This window comes from Urocampus carinirostris, chromosome 9, assembly GCF_059441175.1.
Source record: "Urocampus carinirostris isolate Australia breed hairy pipefish chromosome 9, RoL_Ucar_1.0, whole genome shotgun sequence".
NCBI lineage: Eukaryota > Metazoa > Chordata > Actinopteri > Syngnathiformes > Syngnathidae > Urocampus > Urocampus carinirostris.
Genome location: NC_142357.1, coordinates 6981689 through 7005606, shown reverse-complemented (window position 1 = coordinate 7005606; position 23918 = coordinate 6981689). Strand labels below are relative to the sequence as shown.

Here is a 23918-nt window from a genome sequence, read left to right as displayed (position 1 = left end):
CGTCACAATCATGATTAGAATTGATGATCGCACGGTCTGATTTCATTGTCTAGCAACGGGGACTGTGGGAAAGAAATATGCTTGAATTCACAAGCTTCCTCTGAATTGGTCCAAGCGAGTAAGGACCTGATTTCACTTTTTCACTTCAGTTTGTTCACCAGCCAGCTTCTGTTGCTTTTCGTTCGTAGACAGGATCAGGCAAACGGCAGCGACAGGACTCGGGAAACGTGGTATTTAAAGGAAAAGTTTAGCTGCCGCTGTCCTTTTGGGGAAGCCTTGCTAATGCTAGCACGCGCCTGATGTTATAGACATGGCCGCTCGGGCCTGTGAGGTACGTTCAGAACCAAGGTGCCGCTTACCAAGACTGCTTTCGGTGGAGGCTCACTCCTCCTAGGTGGGAGGTTTATTACTCATTTCTAAGGCGGCGTTGCAAGTACTGATTTGTGTTACGTTGATCTATGCTGATTTTGACCATGCGCAGTGAAGCTTCCGAAAGAAAGCCGCTAGAGCCTTGACTCTTATTGGTTGCTCACCGAGTCCATGTGATATTTGTTTTGTTTACCATCGTGCTTGTACCCATCAAATGACAAGATTACCTTTCCATAGTTGTGTTTTATTTTTGTCCGAGAATATTCCCCCTGAAAACTAATGTCCAACTGTTGTCATGTGCACCGAAGCAGGATGCAGAGAAGCGAGATGGTGACAACTTAATATTCATGGATGCTTTGCTGTGAACTTCATAGTACTGTAGTCCCTTGCTCCTTTAGTAGCAGCATGGATTCATGGCCACAGAGGCGGGGGCTGCAAACCGTGAGTACAACAAAGGAACTGCATTGAAATTAATCGTCTTCATTGTCATTGATAACGAGGTAGTGTAACATTGTATGCAACGAGAGTAGACATTGCACTACAGGTGAACAAGTAAAAGACATTTAAGGGAAAAAATATATAAATGATAAATAGGATAAATAGGCAAAACTATTTACAATGTAGTGCTAGTGAGTGCCCTAAGTTAGAAGAATAGTATAATGAAATAATAATACGTCGTAACAATAGTGCAATGAAAAGTAGCGCAATAACATGTAGCAGCAACAAAAATTCTGCCCATCAGCGAATCCACTTTCAGAGGGTGCTCAGTTGGAACAACCTAAATGGATTGCTGCTGGTGTCCTTCTACAAAGCCACTGTGGAGAGCATTATGATTATGGCAGGGATGTGATTTTTCCGCTAATTCGCGGAATTCCGCTTTTTTTATCTCCAAAAATAAAATTTTAAAATTTCCGGTGTTTTAATTGGTAAAAAAAAACGATTTCGTCTCGACAGCATGCCATTTGAGTGTTTCCGTAACTGAAATGAAACGTACTTGCGATTGGTTGAAGTCTCGTGTTGACCAATAAACGCGCTTGTTATAGGAGTGTGCCATTGTTCATTTCTCACACGTTTTTGCCGGGTGTTTAAAGAAAGATGTCCGTGATCGAACGCAAAGATGCTCCGCGAGCTAAAGAAATTGATAAGATTGTAAAAAACAAGTTTCGATGGGACTGGTTGGAGAAGGAATTATCTACGAATGTTGGAAAGAAGACTGTGACGAATTTGTTCAATGACTTTATTCGGAAGATCGATCGTGCCGGGAAAGCACTTTGCATTTGGTGTCATGATACCATCGACTATGGTGGGAGAGGTTTCAAAGCTCTTGAAAGTCACGCAAAGAGCAAAAAACACGTGAAAGAACTCCAGTCAAGAACGACAAATTATTCCATCGCTGGAAGTTTCGGTGCCCAAACGAAAACTCCAAAACTTTACGGCCTCCATCCCTTATTGACATCACAATCGGAAGCGGTAATAAAGAGACGTGATCCACCCCAACAACCTGTACCAGTTGCTGATAGAGTCGTGAATTTTGAGGTAGGTGGTAAACTTTTCAAATTTATTTGACAGTTTTCCCATTTTTTTCGAAAATATTATAACGTAATAAAAATGGCCATAAATATTTAACAATTACAATAATAGATTTTCATGTGTACATTACACCAACACTTTACTGTAGGGCCTATACTTATTGTACTTTTTACTGCCCTGGTCCTACCTGGTCCAAAAGTTTCCTCCCCAGGGCCATCACCACCCTAAATAAGCGTCCAAAACCGTCAAAATACAGTAGATTTCGTGAGACTTATTCTGGATTTTTTGTTGCTGCTAAATGTTATTGTTGCTGGGCCTTACCTACCACAGCCCTAGTGTTGCCAGACCACGACAGTTCATCGCAGATGTGCACTTCTGTATATTTAGGAACCCTTTTACGTACTGTATCGTATTTTTATTTTAGAGCTTGTTTGTATGCTGTTATGTGTTGAAAATATTAATGGAAGAGTCCAAAGTTATTAAAGGATGTGTCCAGAATCCTGGACTTCAACCCGTTTTCACTTTTCTGTTTTCTGGCGATATGTTAATTTTGCAATGTTATGTCCGGTTCAAAATGCCTGAAAAGAAAAAAGTAAAAGTGAAATAATAAACAATATATACATCTTAAACCATAAAGTCAAAGATTCAGTTAGGGCTGTGACTTTGCTAGGGCACTTTGTGACATCTAGCTTTTATAGATGAACCTGCGATCAGTATTTACCATGGAACAGCAGATGATCCTGGAGCGTTACTACGATAATGGAATGACTAATCAAAGCAAGGCTTGCTTCCAGCTAATACTTCAGTGTGCTCAGGAAGCTAAACTTGACTTTAGTGTTGTCCGGGTAAGGATGATAAACAGAATTTTAAACTCTCTTTAATCTCTTGTTTTTGTGTTACTGGTGAAATTGTTCTTCTCCCTACAGACATGGGTTGGCAACAAAAGACGAAAACTTGCTTCTATGGGAGAGCTAAATGGAGGAAAGTCTCATGCAATGCCTAGTCCTGGACTTTGTGGAGGACTTCTGTCCAGTCACAATCATGGGCTAGCTACATTATCATCAATCCCAGCTGAAATTGCTGCTGTTCAGAATATTCATAATCGTGTTCACCTTCTCCCTGCATCATCGTCTCCGCCGTCTCGTCTCACTGTTGGCAGCAACAATAATAATAATAATGACGTCATTCACAACACCATTTACTCCCAGAACTCCAACAATCGCCCCCAGCCAAAAGAGTCTGAGCGATCAACACTCCCTCCCTGCTCCTTAAGCAGCCATGCTGAGCAAAGCAGGACCATTTCGAACTCTGTGTCTTTTCACACCAAACTTGTGCCACGCACTGAGAATCTGCCATCCCTTACGTCTGCCTGTGCATCTCTGGTCTACAGTGCTGGAAATGACATAAAAACTATTTTGTCCCTCAGGGATGTAGGATTAACTGCAGGAGTAGGAAGCCAACCTCCCAACTGCGCTCGACCGTTTCGTACTGCACAGTCACAGCCGTTGTCCTCTTCCCTCCGGTCTCCAGCTCAGCTTCAGCCCAGATCTGAAAACAAACCGCAACCACGGCCCCCTGCTCCACAGAAGAACCATCTAACATTACCACCCCAAAACTCTAGTTCTACCTCAGTGCAGACAACTTGTAACCAGCAGACATTCACATCAGCTGAAAAAGGGGAGGGAAGCAGAAGTACATCAGGGCTAGGTGCCACCTTAAAAACACAGGAAATCAAAAGCCCAGTTTCATGCACTATGGATAGCAGTCATAACTTTTCCATCGCTATGGAAACTGCTGATGAAGAAGATGAGTGGCAAAGGGAAGAAGAACTGGCTACTATGGCTGCTCAGGATAGCATCCGTCAAGAGAAGACAACATCTTTGGGAAAAGGGAGCCACTCACTGAGGACTATCCAACCCCAAAATCTGTTACCGAATAGTAACTCAACTCATCAGGGCAGCTACTCCGTCCCACAAACCTCATTTTCTAGGAATGAACACTCACAGGTAGAAGGCTTTATGACCTCATAAACATGACTAAATTTGATGCCAGAATCTGACCTTTTTCTTTCTCTTTCTTTTCAGACATCAGTCAGTGATTACGCTTGTGTTATCAGTAACTCCAGGAAAAGAACCGTGAGTTTTATTGTGTAAAGAGTGCAACATAATCATAAATATGGACAAAAACTTCTCAAATAGTGGCCGTAATTGATATTCAATTCATATTGTTTGATAGTCTTCCAAAATAACATTTGACAGGAAAATATTTGTTCCCTAGTTTTGAGATTTACATTAAGTGAAGAAAAATTATCTACAGAAAGAGTGTCAATATTTCAATATTTCAATATTTGCGCTTTTGAAATGTAGCCCGGATATCCTTGATTATTATCCTTTTTCATTTTTTTTTTCTTCTTGGGGTCAATACAGACGCTTCCCTACCTCCGCCCATTCGACTTACGTAAAACGGTAGGGACGGAAAAAAAATTCGGGATGTCGAAAAAATATCCGGCCATTGCTGTAAGTTAGATTTTGTATTGTGTGCACCTTTTTCCGAGTAAAGGACATTCCTGTAGTGCTTTTTTTCCGCCGCTACCGGCGTGTTGTGGCGCTGTGAGAGGTCACCCAGCATCCACCCCAAAGAATAAATCCGGCTTCTACTTCCTAGTTAGCGTGTAAACATACGTTACCACGTGTACGGTATCTCTAGTTGCTAATAACTTTGACGTTTTTATGTTTAGTATCTCATGCATCCATTCAATATGGTAGGCGTAAAGTGTAGAGGAGAGGCGAGTAATTTCTTTTGAAAGAAAAGTGGAATAATAAAGCGTTATGCAGTTGAGAATGGTCGAAACGCATTTTTTCTGCCACGTTTTACCGCGTAGGAGGACCTCTTGAAGCCCATCTTCCAAAAGTAAGTTAAACTCAACTTTATCTTTATAGAGCATATTGTTTTATGAAATGTTTTTTTTTAGAACAAAACAATGCAGATTACTTATACAAGCCTTAAACATTCTGCTGGCAACGTCGGTAGTCGAATATTTATTTGGGAAATTCCTGCCACATTTCTCACAATTACCCAAAAAGTAAACTGAACACGGTTTAATTGACATCAAGTGTCTCTTTGTCAATCCGTTTGGCTCAGTCTTCAACAAATTTGAAAAAGATGCAGTGTCGATGTTTCAAGAAGTAGTGTGATGATTTTACAGACTGTTTTTACTCACCTGCCCCAAAACAGCCAAGATGGTTTCACACTAGATTTCCCTATTTTGTGTTTTGTATTGTCTGTTTTTAACAAAATGGTGCTCCTTTTGTGTTTTTAGTTGCAGGATCGTACCCAATTCAGCTACGCAGATATCATTCAACTGAAACGCTACTGGGACCAGGGCATGACCAGCCTGGGCCTGTTGTGCAGAGAAAAGATAAATGCTGCAGCAAACCAGCTCAACGTAGAAACAGAAATAGTTAAGGTAAAGCCTCATCTTTAAAATTGAATATGTTAGCCTACACTATGGTTTTATTTTTATTATTTTTATCATACTGGTAAATCACTTTTAGAGGTAGGAGTTTCTGATATTATTGTACTAAAGTTGTAATTTACACTATTTTTGAAAAGTTACTATTGGGATAAATCAAGGGAGTTGCCTCGGGTTAGAGCTTTTAGGTTTCACTCTCAATTATTGTTAAAGACTTGAATGGTAAATGAACTGCATTTATTTAGCGCTTTACCAGTCACTGGGGACCTCCAAGGCGCTTTACGATACACTTCACACTTTACTCATTCACACACACACACACGTTAAAACAAGGAGTCAGCCATGCAAGTCGCTTACCTGCATATTGACCTTAGTGTCATGCCCAAGGACACTTCGACAAAAAACTTTGAGGAGCCAGGAATCGAACCTGCTACATCTTTGTTCCCAAGACGACTGCTCTGGCTGCTGAGCTACTGCCACAAAAATTAACATAAAAACATCACATTTTAGTATGGGTTGGAATAGCTAATTGCTGTATTGAGATTTTACTAAGTTTGTAATGTCTTAAAGCACGACTGGCACTCGTGACGACAACAATAACCTAAACCTAACCTAAGTTACACCTAAGTGGAAGTCAACCAAAAGGATTCCTAACTTAAGTAAATGGGCCAACAATAGTCTATCGATGGGATTTTGAGTAATATTGTGTTTGTAGAAAATGAGTTGGATATAGATGCGTACTAATACGATTTATTGTATTGTGGCCGATACCAGCCTTCAAGGTATTGGTAATGGCGATGGTAACCCGGCGTAGGCTGCCGAGATTAGCCATTTAATTATCAATAACCTGAAATTGAAGGAATGGTACATTTCCATTAATTAAAATGGATTCTTTTTTTTTTCCCGTCGTTTATCATCACTAGTGTCTCAGGGGTGCTGGAGCCTATCCCTGCTGTTTTGTGCAGTGGGCAGGGCACACACTGAACTGGATGCCAGCCAATTGCAGGGCATGAATAAAATCAATATTTATAAAATTTTGTTGTGATTTAAAGGTATTTCTTTCAAAATGTATCTTTCTGAAAGGGGAAAGGAATTTTACCAATTGTATCTTGCATGGTATCAACATAAATGACTACTTGAGTGGATATTGCTCAAATTCTAATAACACAAAATGCAGTGATTAGACTAATATGGGTAAATACAACATAATTATTGTAAGGTAAATTTTAGGTTGACTTTCACTTGGATTTTCAAGAAAACGTTATGTCTTGTAAAAGGGGAAAAAAAAACAATAGAAACGTGTATTCCTGTATATACCCAATTGTCTGTTCCCGTGTTATAACCACCACTGGCAGCATGGACAACATCAAGCCAGTACTGTATCAAATTTCCTCCCATACCTTATAATTTCACAGTACACTGTGTTAATTGCAGTCTTTAATCGAGCTGTCATTACTCATCAATATTTTCTGCTAGGGATGATGCCTAAATTTTGCCTTTAGCAGATACCTACAGGAAAAAAAAGTGAGGCCATTAGCAGAGTGTGGAGTTTGTAGTATCTCTCCTACCAAAAGGGCAGAATCAGGTTTTGTTGCAAATTAAAATTTCTTTTATTATTATTATTATTATTTTAATTAGGCTGAATGATTGAATCAGCCATTTTGAGATTAGTCTGATTCTCGAGGACACTGAACATAAACGCCACCTATTGGTCATAGGCGTTCAATCTTGAGGACGTGGTCTTGAAGCATTTTATTTGTGGTTAAAAATTGAAATCCGGCGAACAGCATGATTTTGTGAGATGTATTTAACATCTAATGTTTAAAGTGGAAGAAGAACTGCAGCATTCTCATCTTTTTACCCCATTTTTGACTCATAGCACTGGACTTTGTTTTTTCTTTATTGTCAGACTTGGATCAGCAACAGAAGACGAAAATATCGTCTCATGGGTATTGAAATACCCACACCTAAATGGGGGCCTGCTGTACTCACCAACACTAGTTCCCCCAGAGATTCTCCCGTGACATTTAGCCCGGACGAAGATCGACTCAGAACGCCTGAACTCGGAGATGACATCAATGGAGGGCAACTCTCTGAAGGTGAGGCCTCAGATATATTACTGACATCAGTGTACCTTTCTTGTTTGAACCGTGGAAGTCTTTTAATGCTGAGCTCTCCTTCAGATGGCACCATTGACTCTCACCAAAGAGACCAAAACCGAATTAATATGACTGGTGCTTCCCCGTTGGAGAATGATGTGGTACTTTATTTTATCTCATTCTATGATTTGGTCAAGGAGCATTTTGATTCTTTACAAAAACTGAAATACATTATATAGCTTTATAAGTCATTTCAACTTTGTTATGTTTAGTAAGTCAGTTTCACTTTTTCAATGTTTATTTCATTGATAAGAAAGGATCATTTTTACTGCGACATTCATACATTTTATTTGTTTTTGTTTTCCATCCTGTGGATTAGCAAGGTATTGTAAGATATGTTAACCCTAACCAAATGATGCACACTTTTTGCATTATCCAGGCCTGCACACGTAGGTCAATGGATGCCAGCAGATAAAATTGTGGACACACCTTTCTGTTAAAGCAAAGGAAATTAGTTGTTACACTAGCAAAAAAACTGAAAGTGAAAAAATAAATAATTAATAAAATTGTAGTGAAAATCAAACAACAAAAAAAGGCCATTTGAATTTTCAAATGCGGTTCAACATGAATGATTGATAATTAAACCACAAAGACATGTTAAACTTAAATGTTTGCTTTAATCAATATCACGTCTTTGTCTTAGTCACTTTGGTCAAATTTGAATTATTTCTGTGACTTTTGGATTTTTCAGTTAAGAGAGTTTAATTATAATTTCTCAATTAAAGTAAAAATTAGCTAAAGTCAAATGGCATTTCATGCCCTATATCCAACCCTGTTTCATTTTTTAGTGTTATTCTTTTCAGCCACAGAGAAAAAAATCCAAAATTAGCATTTGAGGCGTTAATAAAGCTAAATTTAATTTTTTATCAATTAAATGATTGGTGTATAAATATCCAACAATGTTAATGGCATGACTGAAATGGTTTTATTTTATTTTTAGAAAGTGGAAGTGATCATTGAAGGGGAACATGACGATGACGGTGAAATAAGGCCGTTGGATCTAGAACAAATGCAAAGTTTACTTGAATTTAAGGTGGGAAGCCATATTGAGACATAACACATTGACTTGTGATTCTATCCAACGGATTGTGTTTTGCTATCCGACAAAGTTAAACTGAATTATTTTGTGTTTAAAACCTTTAGCATGAAGAGGTGCAGTTCTTGCAAAATGAGCTAGAGAACCAAAAGCAAAATTATTTGGACCTTGCAAGCTTCACAAAGAGACTGATTCACGCTGTAACAAATAAAGACTTTGAAAAACAGCAGGTACGTACATTCAGCAAGATCACATTTCTGCATGAACCTGTCAATTGATTTCTTTATCAACAACTCGTTCTATATTCAGGAACTTATTGCCAGTCTACCTCAGCCTTTAGGCCAGTTGTGGGACATCACCAAGGAAAGAGGAACTCTTCCAGATGTTGTGTCCGAAGACAAGTCCTCCAGTTACCACATCACAATAAAAAGTGGTGCTGAGCATCCAAAGGATCTTGGCGACAAAGGCTCCCCGTTGATGAACATTAAAGACAATCATGGCAAAATTACTGAGCCCTCGCAGGAGCAAGCAGTTCAAGGAAATGCATAGCTCCCTTATATCATTATGAACCTAAAGTCCACACAATGTTTCCTGATGCCAGTTACTGTAAATTCCAGACTCCAAACCTCTACTTTTTTATACGTTTTAAACACTGCTGATTTAAATATGGTTCATCTTCTTTTATTATCTTTCTTTAATTTATTTTAAATTTTTGCGAAATAGATTGTTGCAAGGGGCAGCATAGCAGTGCAGTGGTTAGCGCGTGTGCAGCGCAGTGGTTAGCCCGTGTGCAGCGCAGTCCTGAGGTCATGAGATCGAACCTTCCTGTGTGGAGTTTGCATGTTCTCCCTGTGCTTGCGTGGGTTTCCTCCGGGCACCCCCGTTTCCTCCCACATTCCAAAAACATGCATGTCAGGTTAATTGGCCGGCCCAAATTGTCCCTAGGTGTGAATGAGCGAGTGAGTGTTCTGTCTCTGTGTGCACTGCGACTGGCTTGCAACCAGTTCAGGGTGTCCGCTGCCCAAAGATAGCTGTGATGGGCTCCAGCACCCCCGAACTCTACTAAGGTTAAGCCGTGCAGATAAATGAAATGGAATAATGGATTGTTGCAAAGTTGTCTTCAGTGGCTTTAAAGGCGTGGACCCGGCGGGTAGGAGCTGGCTTACAACTGGTGTGAACCAGGGCAAAAAGACTGTTTAATTAAAGTAATGCATCGCGAGGGTGGGGAGCGGGTGATGACGCGATGTGATTTTTGCCAAGTGTCTTGAATGTCAAAGTGAAAAAATCCAATAAAGCGCCGGTTAACAGCAGGAGTAACAGTGACACTCTTTGTTAGCCAAATGTCTCATCCTCTAATTCGTGATGTGCATCAATGGATAAACAAGATATCCGTCTGCTGGTGAAATACCACTACGCTTATTTTTTTTTCCACCTAGGCAGGGAGGCAGGAGGGTGAGCCTCACGTGGGGTTTGTGTTCTGATTCCAAGCATTGCGGCATTATATCTTCCGGTACAAACATAAGGAGTATTTTAGTGTAGCCGCGTTATTTTTTTTCAACCGAAAGAAATACTCCTAAATGGGTTCATTTTTAAAAGTTGTTTAATCCTGTGGTTTAAAATCCGGTGTGGCTCGTACAAAATGTTCAATTAGCTGATGCAATCTTCTGGTTTAAATCACCATTGCAACCTCTGTCAAGTTGTTTGTGTGGCGCATGCAAGTGCAGGCATTTTCTAGACGCCCCCAAATAAAATTTTATTTTTTCATTCTATGGGGCTTTGGGTTGGCTTTTGGACTGTACTTGAAACAGTCTTTTGCTCACCTTTGCCATTTTCATGCTACACTAACACAAAACTGCAAGCAAAAGCATGAAACCACTCTCCCAACATTCACCCTTCTTTCCTCCAGCCTAATGTGTTCTGTGGCTGAAACACCTTTGGTAAGCTTAAGAAAGTGTAAAAGAAAAGCAGATACGTGCAGTGGAAAATATATAAAGGCTCTTTGAACTTAGTTGTGCATTGTTCAAGGGATAGTGTATAATAATTATTGCCTAGTAGCTGTACAAACTTCCCGTCAGTAAAAAAAAAGAGTAGAATTCTAGGCGAAAATGCATGAACTCTCAAACCAATGTTAATTTTTTAATAGAAAAAATAATAGGTAAAGAAATTTCTATTTCTTTTATTGTGGAATTCCTACCTAGGAGTCGCCGCAATGGTTGTAAAACACTTTACTGCTGCGCTCTGCTCCATAGCACCTGTTTCCATTTGCATTTGACTACCCAGTGCCACCAAGTAGTCAAATATAACACAATGGGGCTTTAACACATTTTCAATAAAGTATTCTACTTTCATCTTTTTAAAGACATCTTAAACGACGCATCCCACCTTTAAATTTGTGCATGTGGCTTTCAATCAAGTGTGCTTTGTAGTCCGGAATTTAAATGAGCTAGTTCATCGTAAACACATGCTTTGTGTTCACTGTCCTGTGCCTGTTAAGTGAAGGTTAGACCAGTCAATATGTTTATTGCACATCATTTGCCTTGTTCAGGTCAAATTTTGAGAAAAGATTAAAAAAACTTCCAGCTGGCTTTTGACTGCTCCCTATTTACACATAGAAAAAAACGGTAATATATGTGGCCAAGAGGTTTTTTTTTTACATCAGTCGTAAGCGGACGTATATTTTGCCTTTGATTGTTGGTGGGAGAAAAAACCGCTGGAGTTAAAGTGGATGAGCTTTAAGCCTCTTATTTCCGCCAGGACAAGAGATGCTCAGGCTTCAACGTTTAGATTTCACTCCATAGGATCAACAACCTGAAGTGATGTCAACAAAAGCTCTGATGTAACGCGTTCATTTAGGCTATAAGAGTCCATATTTAAATACCCTGTTAGCAAATCCACCAGCGCCGTCGACTGGGTGCTTTGCGGTGGGTCGGGGAAATCCTTAACTGAATTGCGTCACAAATACGTCAATAAACTCATTCACTGACCACTTGCCACAGTAGCAGCCATGGAGGGGTAACGCAGTCTCTGCAGAGCGCATGGTCTCATCATCGACACTAAATACCCACGCTTTACATCCAAATCCTACCCTGATAGCGCCCCACGTTTCTCCACACACCCGGACGACAGTGGGGAAACATGCACTTTGGAGCGGGGGTCTAGGCGGAATACGATGCCTTAGATTTGGAGAGGACTCCTGGCTCAACATGGAGATAACCAACGCTAGTAATGAGGTGGGTTTGCGTGTTTCTACATGCTTGAAATTATTTAAGCTTTGTCGCTGAGTTGCGGTCGCCTGACCTGGTTAAAGGTTAGGTTCATTCCGCGTCACGAACCGCATCGCGATGCATGCTAGCACGCTAGCTAATGCTAACAGCTGCTTGAATGTTTATTTTTGTTGCAGCTCTCTCAAAATTGTCCACCTAGTGTACTAAAAGGTATTACTCTGATTCAATGCCAAAAATGTTGTGTTGCGACGTGCCATTTCGTTGTCATTTATACTTGTCAAGAGGAGTTGCTTCTTTTTTACTAGCTTAGCCCATGTAGCATTAGCGCATGTAGTTCTTGTACAAAGTGACAGCTTTTTGCCAGTAACTCGTATCGCTTCTAATAGCAACAAAACAGACCTAGGTCAGTTTTCATACGTTTAAAAGTTCTCGAGGTTAATGCACTTCCGACTGCAAGATTGTCTGCAACGGGAAAGACTGATGTTACTGCATTCCAACTTCCCGGTGTTAACGTTCTTAATATTCCACAGCATCCTTAAGGTATAATGCTCTTTTGTTAACATTATTAGTGAAGTAGGTATCATTACAACCTTTTGGGCACTCCTTCAAACGGTTCTAAGCTTCCTTAGAGACTAGGCTGCAGTGCAATTGGATAAAAAGAAGTTCAGATGTGTGCAATTAACCAGCACCACCATTTCATTATATGATGCTCAACTTGACATGCAGCTTCCTCCTGTAACACATTTGCTACATATTTGATTATAAAGACAAATGAAGTATCGCCTTACAAACATAGCCACTTAAAATGCAAAAGTATTTGTGACGTTTGTCTTAATTTTAAATTCGGGTAAATCGTCTTTTAAAACATAATATTTTAAAGTCATCCAGCCAAAGCTGAGTTGCTTTACATTTGTTTGCAGAGCAGCTATTGAGTAGGCAACAAATCTGCAATATTTTCCTAAGTTTACCCAGGGTTTTGGGTTCTATTTTCTGTCCTTTACTTTAATCCTTATCATGTGGGTTACGTTCCAAAAGAACCAGGGATGGACCAAATCCACTGATTGATTTACTTACAATTAGTTTGCCCCTAATGGTTTAGGATCTTGTATCAGTGTTGTCACACCGCTGACTGTCAATACTGCTCTTCTGTCAAGTGGAATGACGATTTACACCGAAAAGCAACGGTGACCAGACGATGAAGGTACTGTATCTGAGTCAAATCAGGAGGCTATGCCTGCTACTAGTTACCATGGAAATGTGTAACTAGTCTATGCCTGCTAATTGTGGCGGGAGCAAACTACCCAAAAAAACAGCCTGGAGTGGGATTGTCATCACCATGCGGAGCTTGCCTAAGACTCATAATAGGAAGTTGTGCCCCAATGATCCTGGCGGCTAAGGGATCCGTGAATTGTGAACCAATGCAATCAAACACTCAAACACAGAACAACCCTTTTTACAGACTCAAACATTTGTCTAACAAACTAAAGTACTGTATACATGTGTTTAATATGTTTATTTTAAATCTACCACTGTATAGTAAAATATTTATAAGCAGGGATACTGTTTAGCCAATCAGACTGCAGAACACCAAATACATGAAGTTGAAAAACAGTGAAAAGTAAATTACCTACTTCCGTGTCCTAACCTCCTAGTTGAGCATAATGAATGTATTAAGTCTTGGTGTGTCTGTTTTGATTGGCATTTCAAGTCTTATACAAATGTCATTGATCTAATGCACTCGACGTGTATTGTCAGCTGACAAAAGCAGCGAGGTAAATATTTAGATTAGCCATAAAACTGAAGTATCCTCTTTCCTCACTTCGCATCAAGTTTTGATATTTCAACAAAGACATGTTAAGGAGAGATAGTATGATCACTTACATGTTTGAAAACGACAGAAAAAGGCCCGCGATGCTACAAGTGTAGGCTGCGCTCTTGTTACGAGCTGTGATAAGACACAGCAGATGCGGGGGGTGCATGTGTGACTTTCACTCTGGCCAGCATGTAACACATCACACTGCACAGATGCTCTGAAGTTTGTATATCTTTTGCAATGATGTATAGTTAATCTCACATATGAAGGGCTTATGCTCCTAGGGCTTTCTGGAGTTCAGTCCTATTGGAAAGTGATTTGTCGTCCTCTTTTTTGTGGATGTGAGTGTAATGTCAGTAGCTCCACCCACTGAGTGGGCTTGCGTAGTGTTATGACTCATCCCTTCTCTTCAGAGGCTTGGTGGAATTCAACACACACAAACACACTAGATTGAATACGACATTCAGTAAGCTTCACTTACAAATCCCTGCAGCACTGGACTATATTTTTGTAAATGTGTTTGTTTTGTGGATTTTGTTGTCTGTTTGGTTATTAGCATTGCTTTACTTTTTATTTGCATAAAATTAACAAAACGCTGTTCTTTTGTTGTCATAAATAAATAACCTAATGTCACAACCAAGTATTAGAGTAACATCATAATAAAGAAGCTTTGTATTCTAAAGGCTTTACCAGGGCCTTTTAGACATGGTATGAATGCTCTAGTCTGGAATTATAGAATGTTAATAACAAAGGATGCTATGCACTGCAGTAAAGTACGTGCGCTTTGAATTCAATACCATTTATCAGCAAACAGAATGACATGTCGCTGAAAGTGCTCTGTTATTCCATGTGACTCATCACTTTCATCTGTTGATTTGATCATCATTAATGTGGGTGTGCAAAAGCTGCAGCCCTGTTCAGTTGAAAGCTTGCATGCGCAGGCTTTTCTTTAGATTTGTCGTTTCCGACTACAATGATGTAATTTGTTTTTGTGGCTGCAGGTCAATGGACATCAGATCATGGAAGAGCCCATGGAGGAGGGAGAATGTTACACGCACTGTGTAAGTAAGGTCAGGGGGCCTCATTGCATGTAGATTGACATAAATTGCGCTCTTGTTTATTTGTTCATGTGTGTAGGATGAGGGGACATACAAGGAGATTCCCATCACTCACCACGTAAAAGAAGGATGCGAGAAAGCGGATCCATCACAGTTTGAACTCCTCAAGGTGCTGGGTCAGGGCTCTTTTGGCAAGGTAAGAATGCACTACATCAATTTGATTTCTCTCTGTATTGCGCTAAATTGTTTTTCTCCTACCAGGTCTTTTTGGTCAGAAAAATTGTCGGTCCAGATGCAAGCCAATTATATGCAATGAAAGTTCTAAAAAAGGCATCATTGAAAGGTAAGGGACTAGTTAAGCATGCCCAGCACAATGTTGTCATCAGTGTTAAGTTGATTGTTAATTCTATTATTGCACGCTCTGGGTTTTTTCAGTCAGGGACAGAGTTCGCACCAAGATGGAGAGAGACATCTTAGTGGAGGTTAATCATCCCTTCATAGTGAAATTGCACTACGGTAAGAAAACTGATACCAATGTATCTTTAGTTACACACATCACAGAGCATGAACAGCGCACTATATCATACCTTCAACGCTGGGTTCGGGTATATGTATGATGAGTTTAATTTGCAAGGACTTTCCATGTGATATTGATCTAAACTATCTAAAACATTGGTGGTCTTCTGCAGAGCAAATTCTATTTAGTTTCTAAAATTATCTCAATTTATTTGTTATTACCTGGCCATGATTTAAAAGAAATCTCAAAACAGAACAAAATAAAGCAACATTCATCCATCCATCCATTGTCTTCCGCTTATCCGAGGTCGAGTCGCGGGGGCAGCAGCGTTAAAAGGAAAGCCCAGACGTCCCTATCCCCAGCCACCTCCTCCAGCTCATCCGACGGGACCCCGAGGCGTTCCCAAGCCAGCCGAGAGACAGAGTCTCTCCAACGTGTCCTGGGTCGCCCCCGGGGCCTCCTGCCGGTGGGACATGCCCGGAACACCTCCCCAGGGAGGCGTCCAGGAGGCATCCTTATTAGATGCCCGAGCCACCTCAACTGGCTCCTCTCAACGCGGAGGAGCAGTGGCTCTACACAGAGTCCCTCCCGAGTGACTGAGCTTCTCACCTTATCTCTAAGGGAGAATCCAGCCACCCTGCGGAGGAAACTCATTTCGGCCACTTGTATCCGGGATCATGTTCTTTCGGTCATGACCCAAAGTTCATGACCAGAGGTGAGGGTAGGAACGTAGATCGACCGGTAGATCGAGAGATTTGCCTTTTGGCTCAGCTCCCTCTTCACCACGACGGACCGGTACAGAGTCAGAATGACGGCAGACGCTGCACCGACCCGTCTGTCGATCTCCCGTTCCATCCTACCCTCACTCGTTAACAAGACCCCAAGATACTTGAACTCCTCCACTTGGGGCAAGACCTCCTCCCCGACCCGGAGGGAGCATACCACCCTTTTCCGACTGAGAACCATGGCCTCGAACTTGGAGGTGCTGATTCTCATCCCGGCCGCTTCACACTCTGCTGCGAATCGCTCCAGCGAGAGCTGAAGTTCACGGCCTGAGGAAGCCAACAGCACCACGTCATCTGCAAAAAGCAGTGACGCAATGTCGAGGCCCCCAAACCGGACTCCATCCCCGCCAAGGCTGCCCCTAGATATTCTGTCCATAAAAGTTATGAACAGAATCTGTGACAAAGGGCAGCCCTGGCGGAGCCCAACCCTCACCAGGAACGAATCCGACTTACTGCCAGCAATGCGGACCAGACTCTGGCAACGGGCATACAGGGACCGCACAGCCCGGATAAGACTGTGCGGTACCCCATACTCCCGAAGCAGCCCCCACAGGGCCTCCCGAGGAACACGGTCGAATGCCTTCTCCAAGTCCACAAAACACATGTAGACCGGACAGGCAAACTCCCATGCACCCTCAAAGACCCTGCAGAGTGTATAGAGCTGGTCCAGTGTTCCATGGCCAGGGCGAAAACCACATTGTTCCTCCTGAATCCGAGATTCGACTTCCTGGCGGAACCTCCTCTCCAGTACCCCTGAATAGACCTTACTAGGGAGGCTGAGAAGTGTGATTCCCCTGTAGTTGGAACACACTCTCCGGTCCCCCTTCTTAAAGACGGGAACCACCACCCCAGTCTGCCAGTCCAGAGGCACTGTCCCTGATGTCCACGTGATGTTGCAGAGGCGTGTCAACCATGACATGCCCACAACATCCAGAGCCCTAATGAACTCTGGGCGGATCTCATCGACCCCCGGGGCCCTGTGACCACCAATGGGTCTGAGGGTTGCCGCCGCGGCAGGCACCGACTACCTTACGGCCACATCTCCGATCAGCCGCTTCGACAATGGAGGCACGGAACATGGTCCACTCGGACTCAATGTCCCCCGCCTCCCTCAGGACATGGGCAAAGTTCTGCCGGAGGTGTGAATTGAAACTTCTTCTGACAGGAGATTCTGCCAGCCGTTCCCAACAGACCCTCACAATACGTTTGGGTCTGCCGGGTCGGGCCGGCATCTTCCCCCACCATCGAAGCCAACTCACCACCAGGTGGTGATCAGTCGACAGCTCCGGCCCCTCTTCACCCGAGTGTCCAGAACATGCGGCTGCAGGTCTGACGAAACGACAACAAAGTCGATCATCGAACTACGGCCTAGGGTGTCCTGGTGCCAAGTGCACATATGGACACCCTTATGTCTGAACATGGTGTTCATTATGGACAAACCATGACGGGCACAGAAGCCCAATAACGAAACACCACTCGGGTTCAGGTCAGGGGGGGCGTTCTTCCAACGCACGCCCCTCCAGGTCTCACTGTCATTGCCCACGTGAGCGTTGAAGTCTCTCAGCAGTATGAGGGAGTCCCCAGGGGGCGCGCTCTCAAGCACACCCTCTAAGGCAGGGGTCTCAAACTCAATTGACCTAGGGGCCGCTGGAGGCAGATCCTGGATGAGGCTGGTCCGCATCAAGATTTCCACAAGAAAAGCGCTGATAAAACATTCCAATGTTCTCAAATACCTCTATTTTTAACACAAAATAATAATTAAATAAATAAATGAAAATGATCATACAGCAGATATAGACGATTATTTAACCTTAAACTTTCTGAACATGAATATAACATTAAACCTGAACTGTTCTAAACAAGGCTTCTCTTGCCTATTTCTTGCTGCTAGAGACCTGGCAGCGCTTCTTCTCGCATAGCCAAGCCACATTTGGCTTGGGGGAGGAAGCAGTGGAGACCCTTAGTAGGGCTTGAAGGTGCTCGTCAGTAAGTCTGGACCTGTACTTGGACTTATTGAAGTTCAAGGTGGAGAAGAGCTTCTCACACAAGTATGTGCTTCCAAAAAGGCACATGGTCCGCTTGAACACTCGGCAAAGTTCAGGGAAGCTGGGTGTCAACTCTCTCAAAAATTGCCCAAGCTTGTCTGCTTCTCCACTCACCTCTCTGAACCTTGCTTTGAGTGCAGAGTTGCACTGAAGTCAATGAGCTCTATTTGAAGCACAGGAGGGGCATCTTGCACATCAAAGGAGAAGGGGTCCGCAAAAATTTGGCTCTGTGCGTCTTCAAGTCCGCAAATCTGTGATCAAATTCCCTCTGTAACTTCAAAATGGCCCCAACATACTTCTCAGTACTGAATAATGTGCTTGCATCCACGAGTGCCTTGCATGCTGGGAAATGGCAAAGGTTTGTCTGAGAGAGCTCGGCTTTCCACAACACAAGTTTTGTGCAGTATGCTCTCACATTGTCATAGGTAGCACTGACAAGTTGCCCCTGGCCTTGTAGCTTCTTGTTCAGTACATTAAGCTCATGTGTGATATCAACAAGAAAAGCTAAGTCCATGAGCCATTTGGAATCACTTAGCACAGGAACAGCCCTTCCTTCTTCATGAAGTCTTTCACTTCTGCTCTCAACACAAAAAATCTCTTCAGTACGTTTGCCCTGCTGAGCCAACGTACCTCGGTGAAGTAGAGCACATCCCCATATTCTGACTCCATATCCTCTTAAAAAGCACGGAACATTCTGTGCTTTAAGCCCCTGGATCTGATTTGGTTGATGCATTTCACTACGACAGGTATCACATTGTCAAACTTGAGGCATCTGCTACAAAGGGCCTGCTGATGGATAATGCAGTGCAGAGCTATGGCCTCCTCCACACCCTCCTCTTCCAGTTTTTTTTTTAACAAGTGCTACCAGTCCATTCTTCCTCCCTGTCATTGATGGGGCTCCATCGGTTGTTATTCCCACAAAACTCTTCCATGGCAAACCGGCATTCTCAAAAGCATGACATAGCTGGTGAAATATTTCTTGAGCGGTGTTCTGGCCATGCATTGGAATTACTGTGAGCAGTTCCTCTATGACTTCAAAATTGTCATCAACACCACAGACATATATTGCGAGCTGGGCAGTGTCTGTGATGTCTGTGGTCTCATCAAGAGCCACTGAATATACACTGAAACATTTTGCTTTCTCATGCAGTTGATCATAAATGTCACTTGACAGGTCAGAAATGCGCTCTGCCACGGTGTTGGCAGAAAGGCTGATTTTTTTTAAACTGCCCTTTCTTTTCTGGACCGACAATATGTGCAGCCTGTATTAAGCACTTTTTGACAAATTCACCTTCTGTGAATGGCTTTCCTGCTCTAGCAATCATCTCACTAACTACGTAGCTAGCTTCAACTGCTGCATCATTCTCTTTGGTTGCTTTCTTAAAGAAATGTTGTTGCCTCATTAGACATGTTTTAAGACTAGCAGCCTGGTTGACTTTCCCATCTTCCTGGTATTTTTCGTACTCCTCAGCATGTCTAGTTGTATAATGACGTCTCAAATTGTATTCCTTGTGCACGGCAACTTTTTCAGTGAAAATAAGACATGTTGGGGCGCCCCTTTGCTCAACAAAGAAATATTGCACTTCCCACTTTTCCTGAAATTGTCTGTGCTCATCACCGACCTTTCTCTTCACTGCAGGCTTTGAAAAAGACATGTTTGGGGCTCTGTATTATGTTTTTCCACTTCAACCGCAGTCGGTCTCGGGTTTAAATTCGCGGGTTTAACTTTGCGCATGCGCCTCAGCAAAATGTGGCGACTTTCTGTATTGGTCCGGAGCTGTGACCGCATGAGCTGTCATGCTCATGTTCAAACACAGAGAACAAGACATGAAATCCCGCTCCGTTTATTATTAACCACGCATTTTCTGAGCGATTCACTCGTACAGTGTGAGCTGTAGCTTTTGCCGCGACTGAAAAAAATTGCACAGTGTATAACCGGCTTTACTGTTAAATTTCAGTTTGACCGGGGCACCGGACAGTCCGGCCGATGTCCCGCCCACCAGACCCATATACCTAACCGTGATTGGTTCATTCAGCTCCGCACACAACAAGTGTCATTCGTATCACTTTTGCGGGCCGCACTAACATGAATAATTTTCATATTAAGACGGGCCGCAAATTATCGTCCTGGGGGCCGCAGTTGGCCCCGGGGGCCGCGGGTCTGAGACCCCTGCTCTAAGGACTCCAAGAAGGGTGGGTACTCCGAACTGCTATTTGGTGCATAAGCACAAACAACAGTCAGGACCCGTCCCCCCACCCGAAGGGGGAGGGAGGCTACCCTCTCGTCTACTGGGGTGAACCCCAACGTACAGGCGCCAAGCCGTGGAGCAACTAATATGCCCACAACAGCTCTTCGCCTCTCACCACGGGCAACTCCAGAGTGGAAAAGAGTCCAACCCCTCTCGAGAGGACTGGTACCAGAGCCCAAGCCGTGCGTGGAGGTGATTCTGACTATATCTAGTCGGAATTTCTCAACCTCACGCACCAACTCGGGCTCCTTCCCTGCCAGAGAGGTAACGTTCCATGTCCCAAAAGCCAGTTTCTGTAGCTGGGGATCGTCGCGCCAAGGACCCGTCCCTTGGCCGCTACTCGGCTCTCTGCGCACCCGACCCCTTTGGCCCCTCCTACAGGTGGTGAGCCCATGGTAAGAGGGTCCTAGGTCATCCCTTCGGGCTGTGCCCGGCCGGCCCTTGTGGGTAAAGGTCCGGCCACCAGGCACTAGCCAGCGGACCCCAACTCCAGGCCTGGCTCCAGAAGGGGGGCCCCGGTAACCCGCGTCCGGGCGAGGGAAATTGAGGACCAACGTTTTGTCTCATGATAAGGGGTCTTCTGATCTGCGTTTTGTCTGGCCACTCACCTAGGACCTGTTTGCCATGGGTGACCCTACCAGGGGCTTAAAGCCCCCGACAACATAGCTCCTAGGATCATTGGGACACACAAACTCCTCCACCACGATAAGGTAGCAGATCAAGGAGGAGTAAAGCAACATTCGAAAGTGATGAATAAAAAATAAAACCAATAGATAAGATAATTGATACATTTTTAAAGTGTTAAAATACATTAAGAAGTACCGTATTTTCCGCACTATAAGGCGCACCTAAAAGCCTTTATTTTTTTCAAAAGTTGACCATGCGCCTTATAATACAGTGCGCCTTATTTATGGATCAATTTTAAAATTGCAAAGTTTTCCAACTAACTTGCAGCCACCGACTCGATTTTCCCCCGAACGCCAAGTAGTACGCGGTGTATGCTGGGATTTATTTACCGGCGTTTTATTGGCTAACCACGGTGTCAATCATCATTTGAATCAATCACTATTGGCTAAAGTTATTCGGAGGTCAAGGGGCGGATCCTTTTTATCATTTACAGGCTGGCATTGGCTTAAACGGCAACACAAAGCCTGCAATTGGCCAAAACAACGGTGTATGCTGGGATTTATTTACCGGCGTTTCATTGGCTAACCAATGTGTCAATCATCATTTGAATCGATCACTATTGGCTAAAGTTATTCGGAGGTCAAGAGGCGGATCCTTTTTATTATTTACAGGCTGGCATTGGCTTAAACGGCAACACAAAGCCTGCAATTGGCCAAAAAAGATGAATGTTTATGGCACGTGGCTGACGGCATAGAGAAAGCATTTTTTTCTATTCTGTATTTGAAATTATTTTATTCTCCTGGATTTACTACCCTCACGGATATAAGAGGACATTGGCTGCACATTATTATGAACACAACGACTTCGGTGAGCTACTCCGGGTTTTGTATTGTCCCTGTATCTTGTTTCAGACTGAACTCGATGCTTCTGTGATAAGCGGTGCAGATAATGGATGGAATGGAGTGTCTATTTTTAAATTAAACTCAATTCCAAGTGTTTATTGTCATATGCACAGTAAAGTTGCGAGCGAAAAAGAAAATAGAAACTCAGGAATGGTTGGCATTTCTTGAATCCCAAGACTTGAACCTTCCGAATGATGGAACGATGCATTTGAGTGACATCGTACGGACACCGCATCCGCACGTGTTCTCGACACGTATTTGCGTCTTTGCAAGCTTTGGGAATGTTAAGGGGGTAATAAGTTGGACTTAACTATCTGACTGTTTTGTCCACGTTCCCATTGTAGCGCCTTATAATCCGGTGCGTCTTATCTATGTCAAAAATTGGACCAAAAACTATTTTTTCGGGGTGCGCCCTATAACCCGGTGCGCCTTATAGTGCGGAAAATACGGTACACAATGGAAAAAAGGTTTTTAAATAATATCTACTGGTAGACTAGTAATCTACAACCACAATAACAATGTTGTATTTTTAACAGTGTCCAAATGTTTCAACAAGGGATGCATCAAATTTTCAGTCCGGACCAAAAGTACATTTTCAGTTTTATCTTCAAAAAACAAAAACATGTTGCCGCTAGAACGAGGTTTTGATGGCGTCAAATGAGAAGTGAGCCATTCGAAGCTGGCTTTCACACAAGACACGTTGTTCGTTTGTGTTTCACTCCGCTCCCATGATTTTGGTAGCTGCTTGCTCACTTAGGTTTATGTCGACATGCTAACACTGTAGAGCTAACTTAATACAGTTTAGCAGTTTTAATAAGTGTCAAGTACGTCTATTGGCCTAACAACCTTGATTGGCGGGTACGGTCCGAGTTTTATCTACCATTATAATTTTTACTTTGATAAATATGTGAGTGTGACTCATTTGTTTTATAAGACGCCGGCAACTGCCTTATTATCAATTTTCCCTTCTTTTTTTTCTTTTCACTATTCAATATCCTGTCCATCAAAGGAAAAATGCTAAAATTGCCAAAATATATTTACTTTCAAAAAAGAGAAAGAAACAGTTCGTTTTAGCTGTTACAAAGTATTTATTTTTCATCATAGCTTTGCTCAAAGTAGAACTAACTTGCTTGTGTTATTAACATTTAAGATCTTTTAACAGTTTCACTTCTTCTGTATCACTTTGCTATCCGATAGGGTTTCTTCTCAGCACCAAATGCTTTATTGGTTAAATCAGAATTGAATGAAAAGGGTACTCAAAATCAGCTTCTTATTATATGCCAGTCAGTTATTTATCATTTTGTATTGTACTTTTTTAGCAAGTCAGTGCAAAAAAGTTTTATCGTTTTTAATATTTATTTTTTGATGTATTTTGTTCATAGAAAGCATCTTCCTCTGCCTTTCGGTCCAGAGCGTTTTGTTTGCATGATGACCTTTAGGGAAACTTGAAGTTGAAAAAGATTTGCGCATGCATAATGTAGGTTCATCAAGCAGTTTTATGTATGTGTACAACTCGGACTGCAAAGTCATTGACATGCAGGCAGACACAAGCAGAAAAGGATTGGGGTGACTAGCCAATCAGAATGCAGAACACAATGCACCAAGTAGTAAACCGCCATAAAGCAAGGGATTACTGTTGCATGTGTCTAACATGTTTATTTTTAATTTGTCTCCTTAATGTGTCTCCTTAAAATGTTGTGTGACTTTGTATATTGCCTGAACGGTGCATTCGCAATGATCGCAGCAATGCTTTAATGCTAGGACCTTAGCTTGGCCTTTTGGCTGAGAGTAAGAGTCCCAGCTCCTAGGCTTTGCAGCGTATTATGAACTGACCGATAATGGATAATGAATAAAGAAGACAGAACAATAACCCTTAGAAAATTACCCCCCCCCCCCCCACGCTTGATTGCTATTAAGTTTTTCGAGAAGGGTTGTTCAAACCTCACATAAGAGCTTGCTCTGTCCACTCCACGCATCGGCCCGGTATTGCAGTACCTCCGGGAACGGTGCATTCGCAATGATTGCAGCAAGGCTTTAAGGCTAGGACCTTAGCTTGGCCCCCCCTAAAATGGAATGTGTTGTTGTTATAGGTTGATATAATTGAGATTGGAACAATCATATGACTCAAAGGT

The 23918-nt window shown here is 42.5% G+C and overlaps 2 protein-coding genes and 1 pseudogene across 8 annotated transcripts in view; all 3 read left to right on the top strand.

Moving 5' to 3' along the window:
• hdx (highly divergent homeobox) lies at window positions 1–10335 on the top strand. 6 transcript variants are annotated; one of them, XM_088344411.1, is made up of 11 exons: window positions 1–118; window positions 678–810; window positions 2598–2744; window positions 2826–3905; window positions 3984–4034; window positions 5219–5365; window positions 7281–7470; window positions 7555–7631; window positions 8471–8563; window positions 8674–8796; window positions 8876–10335. In XM_088344411.1, the coding sequence occupies exons 2-11, from the start codon at window positions 721–723 to the stop codon at window positions 9113–9115; spliced, it is 2238 nt and encodes a 745-aa protein (XP_088200537.1). In that variant the 5' UTR covers window positions 1–118; window positions 678–720; the 3' UTR covers window positions 9116–10335. The 6 variants fall into 6 exon arrangements, with proteins under 6 accessions (XP_088200537.1, XP_088200540.1, XP_088200538.1 ...); XM_088344414.1 differs by having other exon boundaries at window positions 39–331; window positions 681–810; XM_088344412.1 differs by having other exon boundaries at window positions 39–331.
• A 1226-nt stretch (window positions 10336–11561) lies between these two features.
• rps6kal (ribosomal protein S6 kinase a, like) overlaps window positions 11562–23918 on the top strand; it is a 28011-nt gene continuing 15654 nt past the window's right edge. Inside the window, exons 1-5 of one of the 2 annotated variants that reach the window (XM_088344407.1) lie at window positions 11562–11796; window positions 14605–14673; window positions 14741–14857; window positions 14923–15004; window positions 15097–15177. In XM_088344407.1, the coding sequence (XP_088200533.1) occupies window positions 11602–11796; window positions 14605–14673; window positions 14741–14857; window positions 14923–15004; window positions 15097–15177 (544 nt within the window). In that variant the 5' untranslated portion in view covers window positions 11562–11601. The remainder of the gene's footprint in view (window positions 11797–14604; window positions 14674–14740; window positions 14858–14922; window positions 15005–15096; window positions 15178–23918) is intronic. The other variant, XM_088344408.1, reaches the window with a different exon arrangement.
• LOC148359212 (U2 spliceosomal RNA) lies at window positions 23549–23803 on the top strand (annotated as a pseudogene).